The sequence below is a fragment of the Aulonocara sp. 'chitande type north' Nkhata Bay genome, linkage group LG17 (genome assembly GCF_057382095.1).
Source record: "Aulonocara sp. 'chitande type north' Nkhata Bay isolate Kocher_YH1m ecotype deep benthic linkage group LG17, A_spYH_male_GT1.1, whole genome shotgun sequence".
Classification (NCBI taxonomy): Eukaryota; Metazoa; Chordata; class Actinopteri; order Cichliformes; family Cichlidae; genus Aulonocara; species Aulonocara sp. 'chitande type north' Nkhata Bay.
The window spans coordinates 16,881,446-16,891,225 of NC_141360.1; the positions used below are offsets into that span (position 1 = coordinate 16,881,446).

Below are 9,780 nucleotides of genomic sequence, written 5' to 3' on the forward strand. Positions count from 1 at the left end.
TCTCTGTCTAGAAAGACAGAGAGAAAGGGATCGAAAATCTATCAATCCATCTTTTGCATATATATATATATATATATATATATATTTTTTTTTTTTTTTTTTTATGTATATACATACACACATATATAGCACTTCAGTTACCACTGGCACCCATGTTACCTGTTATCTTCTCGTCTCGAGCTCTTGTCTGAGGCCTTGGTACTTCTCCAGCTTCTCGTCTTCCTTCTTCCTGATGTTGCTGTCATTCGGTATCACTACGTCTACCACTACGGCTATCTTCCTCTGCTTGTCCGCCACTACGTGCATGTAGTAGTAATAGTAGTTGTTGTAGTTCTGCTTTTTCTTAAAGTGATATTACAAGATAAAAGCAGCAAATTTGTGGGACCTGTTTGTTCAGCTGGTTTGGTAAAGTGGTTAATTTATTTATTAGTGGAAGCTTGTTAGGGGCTGTCTGACATTATTATTTATGTACTTTTTTCTCCTGTTTTGAGGCCACCCAAGGACTTCAGGCGATATATCTTTGGTTTCAATCTTGAGAATAGTGTTTGTGTACTTTCTATTAACAGTTGGAGGGTTTTGTGGCCTAGGAGACCCTGGTGTTAATTTGCTTCCCTTTTCTTCTCCTATTCATTTTCATTGTGTAAGTTAATTTTAAATAGTTAATTGTAAAATTGAAAAAGTTTTTTAATAATAATAATAATAATAATAAAATTAAAAAAAACCTTTTGACACAATGGCTAATTTGTTTGGAGGCTAAGTCTATGGTTTGGTCTGTTAACACTTACTGTTACTGTGTTACTGACACTGTTTTACACTCCATAGCTCCCCTAGACTTCTCAGGCAAGAGGACTGTAACAATCATGGATGAAACAACAATTCAAAGTTTAATTATAAATGGTTTACATGACTAAAACTGGTGCTTGGACAAAGGGTTGTAACTGTTTGCTAAAATAAGGATAGCTGTTAACTGGGAAAAACTAATTAACAACCTCAAATTAATGGCTCAAGAAAAGTGGAAATGTTGGTGTTTCATGATAAAAAAAGAAACTGATAAATTAGGAATACCCTTTTCATTCTAAAATGAATGATTCAAAAAAAGAGAGAGCAGTGGCTACATTGACAACACGTGAAATACGTAGTTTAAAGCATAGTACAGCTGTAAGCTATCACTGAACATCTGGTTAAAATTTCAATCACTTTCGTGTAAATAATTCTTCCTTCTCCTTTCTTTCATTGTTCTCATCACATAAAAGGTCTTGAATAATCAGGCCCCATCTCATCTGAAAGACCTCATAGTACCATATCACCCCAATTAACCCTCAAACTGCTGGCTTACTTGTGGTTCCCAGGATGTTTAAAAGTAGAATGGGAGTTAAGCTGCTGGGGGGCTTCCCTTGTTGCAGTGAGCATTCCTTCTTCTCTCACCTCTTTTCACTCACTGCATTTAATTATTAGTTATTGATCATCTCTGGCTTTCTTCTACATCATATTTTTGTCCTGTCTTCCTCCCCTAACCCCTAATCTTTGTATTGTCTGTATATGAATTTCTTTTGGAAATTGTAACATCAGTTTGCAGCCTTTCAGATGTTATTTGTGAAGAACAAAAACAGCGTGTTTCTATTTCTGTCTTTATTAATTGCTAAAAAACAAAACAAAACAAAACAAAACAAAAAAACCCCATCAACCGAACATTTGGGAGTTAAAGAATGCACAGGTCAGCTTGGACTGTGTCAATGTTCTTGATAACACACAATTTAATTAATTAATTAATTGATCTGCTCCTGATAAAGGATGAGAGAAGTTGAAAGGGACCGTTGATCTTGGTAACAGAGAACAACTGGCATGAACGCCCTTTCCTGTCAATGACTAAACACAATCATTACGATAAAAATGGCACATTTCTCTGTAAGCATTTCAGCAGCAAATTTAAAAGAAAAATCCTAAAATTGCAAAAATCGTCTCATCACAGAGACCAGTTTGCATCCTACTCATAGCTTTCAATAAGATTATTTGTTCTTTTGAAGATAGTTACCAAATTAACAAATTTACAGGAAATGTGGAAATTACATTTTTTCCTTTCGGCTTTAAAATAATTAAAATACACTGACATCACTACTAATAACAATGGGAACACTGACGGAAAGCAGAAAATACATTCTGACCCAAACTTTTCTACAACTTTTGCACAGTTAATTCTTGTCACATCAAAAACATTCATGAATTCAGAGTTCAGTTGCTTCTTGGACAAAAAATAGTTTTTTATCTTATTTGGGTTTTTTTAATAGATAGTGTTTATTGAAGGGTTTTAGATGAGGCTAGTATTTTGAATATAATTTTTTATATCAATATTTTGTCAAATATTTAACGTTCCAAATGTTTTGTTTGTTTTATACTACAATAAACTCAATAGTCTAAATAACAATATTGGTGATGGTTTAAAGAAACATTTTTTATGATGACCAAGACAAAACAAGACAAAAAACGTTTAACGTTTCTGTGCTTTGTCTTTATTATTTCTTATTATTGTTATTATAGATTGAACAAATTTGGACTTCTGACTTCTTTATTTGATTATTTGTTTATTTAGTTATTTATTTTTCAAGCCACTTTTGGTAAGGCTCTATTGTGGTTTTAAGACCATTTCATTTCTATAACAATATTAAAATTAAGCAAAATTCTAAAAATAGAAACAAAATTCTGACAGAATCGCATCATTTTGGGAAAAGAAAATTTGACAAGATCAAAAATGATCAAAATGTTTTTTAAAAAAAGTAAATAAATACAAAGAGTTGACAAATGAATTATATTTGACCCTTTATCTGAACATTTCCACCTTATTGAGGTTTTTAAAATTTAATTTAAAATACATGGAAGGCAAGTTACTTATGATTAACAGGAAAATACAATTACAGTTTAATTGAAAATTGGGGTTAAAAATAGTTTGTTTAAATAACAAACTGATTTTATTTATAATCATGACTTATGTGATTTTTTTAATAGGTAAGTAAAGTTTGCCTCAATATTATTTTTCTTTTTGAGCAGAGTAGACTTCATATGTAGAACAATAATAAAGCATTGGTAAAAGATTTATTCATGACGATTAAAGAAAAATGAACTGTTGTTTAAAGCAGCTGAGCTCTGCATTCATAAGTGCGTCCCTGTATGGGAAGGTAAAAGGGGATAGAGGACAGTTTTCTTTAATTCATTTTCATATTTTAAACATCTGATAGTAAGTGCTACATGTTCTAGTTGTTCTTAGAGGGTGAGTATAAAGTCTGATTCCTCTATGTGGATCACTTTCTATGTATGTCGTAAGTGTTATTCAGTAAAATTAACCTTGATGCATCAAAACACATCAATAAGTCACTATTTTATCATGCTTTGACTGTCTGGTAAAGTGTATTTTGCAGAGAAATGCTGTGTATCAGCATGTTTGGATATCTGTATAAAATCTGAAGAAGCACTTTATGTTCTGACCAGGTCTTGAATGACGCAGGACCACAATGATCCACATTAAGCAGATGAGATGAAACACAATCCATCCCAGCCTACAGGAGTTACAGCCACTGACTCTCCAGTAGGTGCTGCGACATGACGGTTTGGAACTACAAACAGTGTCTGGACCTCTTTTACTTTCCAATCAGTTTGAAAGTCTGTGAGTCCTGGTCAGCTGGAGGTTTCGTGACTTGGCTACATGGCAGAGTTCACATGTATTTTGTGTACAAACACGTACTCCTCATCTGACCCTGTACATCTGCTTGTTTGTCCTGCATGTTTAAGATGATGAGGTGACATTCCCCGAGGACACTACGGTTGTCTCCCTCGGTGAGTACTCCACTTCCTCCTTGTTGGGATGAGAGGAGTTATCAGACTTGCTGCGGCTAAACTCCGCCCCCATTATTGGTCCTGTGAGCTTGGTGCGTGGTCGAATGAAGGCAGTACAGCACAACAGTGTCTTTAGGAATGCACGCCGCATCTCGTTGCTGGTCAGCGTGTAGATGAGTGGGTTCATGGCAGAGTTCAGGACTGCAAGTGCCAGGAACCACTCTGCCTTGTAGAGGATTGGGCAGCTTAGCGTCTCACAGGCCACATCTAGCAGCAGGAGGATAAAGAGTGGTGCCCAGCAGGCAATGAAGCAGCTGAGAACGATGATGACTGTCTTCAGGAGTGCCATTGACTTCTCTGAACTCTTACTGTTTGCACTGGCATTGCTGCGACCATTGGACACTTTGCGGAAGACCAGTTTGCGGCTACGAGTGCGCACCAATGCATAGATCCTGGCATAGAGCACCACAATGGCCATAAGAATGATACTGAAGACAGTGGTGCAGAACAGGATGTAGGCTTTGTGGTAGAGTGGTAGCACGGTGGAGCACTGTGTCATACTCTGGATGCAGTTCCAGCCCATCACCGGCAGACCGCCTAGAATGGCTGCGATCATCCACACAGTGCTGATGAGTAGAAAGACGCGGAAGGTGTTCCCATTGTTGTGCAGCTTCATCTTCAGCATGGTGAGGTGGCGCTCAATGGCAATGGCAAGTAGGCTGAAGACAGAGGCCGCCAGCGCCACAAACATGCTGCCTTCCCTGAAGAACCACTGGGTGGGTGTCAACTTGTAGGTATTGGCACCTGACAGTAGGATGTTGGCAGTGTAGACGACACCAGCCAGAAGATCAGACAGTGCGAGGTTCCCAATGAAGTAATACATGGGCTTGTGGAACTTCTTGGTCCTCCAGATTGTAGTCAGGACCAGGATGTTCTCTAGGATGATGAAGCAGCACACAATGATGAAGATCACAGAATCAGCCTTCAGACCTGAGTCCTGCTCCGTCTTCCGGAACTTGCCGGTGTAATTGTAGTGTTTGGCAATCAGATCAGAGTAGCTGGGCTCAGCCATGGCCTCCATCTGCAGCACTAGTCCAGCAGGGGGCACCGTGTCCTCAGACTTCAGTCCTTCATGTTTGGTAGTAACTGTGAAGAACAGCAGAGAGAGTCCAGCTGAATGGTGACATGGCCCTACAGAGAGAAAGAAAAAAACATTAATAACTGGTCTCACATCAGCATATTAGACAACAAATAGTCTTAAATCAGAGTCTACACTACAGAAATATTCTTCTACAGAACCCTTCTCATGCACTTTGATTAGAAACTATTCACTGAGAGCCAGAACAAACAAAAAATGTCACTTCAATTTGTGATGAAACAATGATCCAGCAAAAAAGAGACTAATCTTAAGTAAGCAACTTAAATTCAAGTCATTTAAACTGTAAGTCCATACGAATACTCAACTAAAAGTATCCTTTAGAATCATAAGATAATGAAACCTCAGATGACATTCAAAGCTTGCTTCATCAACCTAGCTGCTCCTAATCAGCTGGTTTGAAAGCAAAGATCAGAAAAAAACTAAACTACTTTTAATCTATATTGTAAGAAAATCTTTCATTTTAGAGTTAAAAAAATGCAACAAATGAAAACAAAAATGAAAAGCAAATCTCAAGTCTGTCTTCAGTCTGATGTATTAAGAGAAGGATAGAAGCTTTAGAATGCCTAAAACACAGTACAACACAACATTGCAGTATATTTTGTTATATTTACCTTTTAATCATTAAATAAAAAAGAAATGTTGAATTGTGCAGCTGTATAAACTTTGCTTTCTTGAGTCTGGGATTTGATTTAATTTAACCAAAAATATATGGAACACCAAATAAAAGAAACCACCAAATGATTAATCTGTCATTCCTGATGTGTCAAAAGAATCTTTTTTGTTTACAACTTACTTTATAACTAATCCTTTACCTATTTGTCATCACCCCCCCCCCCCCAAAAAAAGCTTAAAAACAAACAAACAAACAGCAGCATATCACAACATATATATATATATATATATATATATATATATATATATATATATATATATATATATATATATATATATATATATATATATATTATAGGTCACATGTTGTTTAATTATTGGAATTATAACTGTAACCTAACTAGCATTCTGGTGATTTGAACGCTCTAAATGCACTGAGGCATGGTGATATCTTTTTCCTATTTTTTGTTCAGAATCATAAACTAACTGAGGATTTTGTTTAGACGGATAATTTATTTGCAAACGGTGATTTTTCTTGCAAACTGAACGCATAGCTTTTATAAAGGAAATGGAAAAAATGTTGGTGTCTTGTAGCTCAAAAGCGAACAAACATCCTTTAAAAAAAACTTTAAAGCCCAGAAATTGATTTGGGTTCAGAAACTCGTCTCTCAGATGTGTTTTATCAGTCTTAAAGAGAAGTCCTCGCATTTCTAACGGTCGCGCCTTACAAGACTACTTATAGAAAAGGTTTCAAATTATTAATGAAATATTTTCTCGGTGATTCCCTGTTCGGTGAAATCGGTTGGTTAGTCCTTGTTCATATTATAAAGTACTTAAGTTACTGCACGACTGCCTTTTGAGGATTTTTATAAAAACTGTCTGCGATTTTTTTTAAATCTCTAAAATTCCATTTATTTGATCAAACTGACCTGAGTTCAGATGAACGCGGAGTTCTCCTCTTCACACCAAATGAACGCAAAACGACTTCACGACGATCCGCTTCGGTTTAATTTCAGCTAAAACAGCTAAACAAAGTTTCTATTGCTTGAAGACAAGGTTGATAACACAGACACTTTTTCCCCTTTTTCTTTTTACATCTTCAGTCAGAGTCCCAAGGAAAACAGCCCGCGTCGGAGTGAAAGACACCAGAGACGCACAAACACAATGAAACACACGCACACTCTATCCGAAACACACACTGAAGATGAGGATGGTATGATGACGATACTTCCCTCCTTCGGATCCACGCGTCTTTTTTTGCCGTTTTTCTGCCTTCTTATTATCGTTAATCAAACAAATAAATGGATAAAACTCTTATAAAGATTATTATTAACAGAGACCTGAGAGTAAAAAACATTAGAGTGAACACAAAACAAAAATTGACCTGAGATGTAATTTAAGTAAACAAAGTTTATATTAAATAAAAGAGTAAAAATTAATTAGATGCAGAAACAACATTCTAAAAAATATAATAGCATTTTAGTTATCATACAGTATGTCATTTAGTTTGTTTGTGGGAATCAACCATATGCACTCCCTATACCATGTCCCCCCTCAATCCAGACTTGGTTTGCCCCATAATGAGTCTGTAGCCTCTGTGACCTACATCATATCTTTCATGTCATGGTGTGTGTGTGTGGGGGGCTGTCATGGATTCATCATGGGTTCATACACTTTCAGCTAACTGTCAAATTATTATTAATTATGTTTCCTGCATCTAACAATGAAGACACTTTTTTAGCACTTAGCGCTAGCATAGCACTTTTAGAAGTTTTCTTACACATAACATAGTAACCGGATGTGGGTGCAAGATCTCTTATTGACGCCTTATTTTGATATTGTGCTTGTATTGTGTCATACTTTAAAAATTTTATATAGCATATACTGTATATGACACACTGACACGCTTAACTGAGTGAGTAGATTTTATATCTGTCTAACCAATTGTATTAAACATTTTGTTGTTAGATATTTCCTGAGACATTATGTATATCTTGTCTTCTGTCTGTCGCTGGGTTTGTGGAAAGATCTCTCTTCATCATCCTAATTTGTTTTCCTTTTATTTCAAAAATTCTTAGAGTAGATGTCAAGCAGTTATATGATCACTTGCAAAAGAATGGTTTATTTGAAGAGTTTTAGTCAGGATTTAAAGTGAATCATAGCACATAATACAGAATTACAATAGTCCATCCTAGAAATAATAAATGCATGAACAGGATGTTTCTAGTTTTAGAGATTTGTTTAATATGATCACCGAACATATCTTGGGGAGATGGGTAATGCCATCTAAAGTAAGCATCTGGTTGGACACTATATTTTTACATTTTTTTGTTCCGAGTACAATAATCTCAGTTTGGGAGTAAGGGTAAGACAGCTGGGTCAAGTGACGGCTTCTTACATTTTTTTTCTTCCTATCTTTCTCCATTCAGCCATTCGATCCTTATACAATCGTTGTAAGAGCTTGGTCCGGACTCATTCCTGGTCAGTGTTGGACTCTGCCAGACTTGCCCTTTGTCATTGATTCTGTTCAGTATTTTCATGGACATAATTTCTAGGTGTAGCCAGCTGGCAGAAGTGTCATTGTACTGGGTTCATGGCTCAGTGTTTCTATGTTTCTTATTCTCTCATGTGGCATTTAGTTTCAGTTTAGTTTCTAGTTCTTAGGCTTTTGTTCATTTTAGTCTGTTCCCATTTCTGCTTCCCTGTGTAGTCTGTCATGTCTATCATGTGTGCCAAGTCTCCATGTTTATTCATCTGTTTCCTAGTCGTGTCTCTCTTGTGTCTTACTGTGTGTTTCATGTTTCCTGTTTTATTTTGAAAATCTCCTGGCCTGTGTGCATTATGTTCAGTTTTGTTTCCCTTTCTTGTTAGTCTGATTGATTCCAGCAGCGTTTCCCTCCTGTTTCTCATCCCTTCGTTTTCTTGGGTGTATTTAGTCCTCTGTCTTCCTCTGCTTGATGTCGTTGTTGTTGCTGTGTGTTTCCTTGTGCCCCTCGGTTTCTTTGTTATTTCTAGTCTGTTCTAAGTTTCTAGTTTCAGGTTGTGTTTTTCTATATCTAGTGTTTCAGTTTTTGCACAGCCAATGATACACCTTGGTGTTTCCCTAGATAAGCTGGAGATGGCCGAGAGAGAGAGAGGTCTGGGCTTCTCTGCTTAGGCTGCTGCCCCCTGGCCCTGGATAAGCAGGATGGATGGATGGATGGATGGGTGGTCTGTCTTTTTCCAGTCCCCAATGAGTCACACCAAATGACTTCCCCTTCCTGATCCTGGTTCTATTGGAGGTTTTTTCTTTTTAAAAGGGATTTTTTTCCTTCTCACCGTGACTAAGTACTTGGTCATAGGGGGATTATCTGATTGTTCATGTTCTTGGGACTATAGATATTTTTAAGAAACCTTGATGATTCAGAACACAAAGTTACATCACAAAAGGACACGATGACATCAAAAACATTACCCCTCTTAAGAATAGTGAAGATTTTATCTTTTTTACCAAGAAAGACACTGACAATAGCTCTGAAAGGCGCCATCATTGGGATCATTTCTGTGAGATGCCTGCATGATGACCTTACTTCCTGTCCAGGCACTGCCATTGTTTGAGATCTGCAGGTCAACCGGTTATACAGAAACTGTTGATAAGAATATTGAGATAATGACAAATTATATAAAATGCATGAAACCTTGGGACCCTCCAGTAGGTCTATCTAGTGGCTGTTATGCTGAATGATGCATTTTGCTAGCAAGCTTTGGTTCCAGGTGCCCCCTTAAAGGGACAGCAGTGGTACCGTGTTAACTCCAGGTAGACGGCAGACTGTCTGTCTCCCTGCAGAGAACATCTCTTTTCAGACAGTGTCTAAAATATGTGGTACAGGCAGACTGTGCTCTTATTTGTGCTGTTATTGGAACGTCAGTCAGCTGTGGGGAAAGATAAAGTACTTATGAAGAGCAGACATGAAAAATGAGTGTTAAAAACAATGACCACTGCAGAGATTATCTGTGCTTTTCATGCCATATTTTTTTATTTTTGACATTATTTCCCGGTGACCTGCACTGTTGCTTCCCTTGACCAATGCACAGTGTCTTACACATTAAGCAATTTGCAGTTAGGATTTTGGAGTACTCCATGGGAGCAGCATGGCTGAAAACCCTCTCCATAGATAAACTCACAAAATCTTGATAGCATACAT

At 37.0% G+C, this 9,780-nt stretch overlaps 1 protein-coding gene across 1 annotated transcript; it reads right to left on the reverse strand.

Moving 5' to 3' along the window:
- Positions 1–1,478: 1,478 nt before the first annotated feature.
- Positions 1,479–6,777, reverse strand: s1pr1 (sphingosine-1-phosphate receptor 1). Its single transcript, XM_086269499.1, has 2 exons — positions 6,526–6,777; positions 1,479–5,016 (listed from the first exon to the last, which is right to left on the reverse strand). The coding sequence occupies exon 2, from the start codon at positions 4,904–4,906 to the stop codon at positions 3,776–3,778; it is 1,131 nt and encodes a 376-aa protein (XP_086125625.1). The 5' UTR covers positions 4,907–5,016; positions 6,526–6,777; the 3' UTR covers positions 1,479–3,775.
- Positions 6,778–9,780: the final 3,003 nt, after the last annotated feature.

What these genes read in the sequence shown, in the direction of transcription:
- s1pr1 (XM_086269499.1), bottom strand. Translation starts at nt 4,906, where the DNA reads ATGGAGGCCATGGCTGAGCCCAGCTACTCTGATCTGATTGCCAAACAC.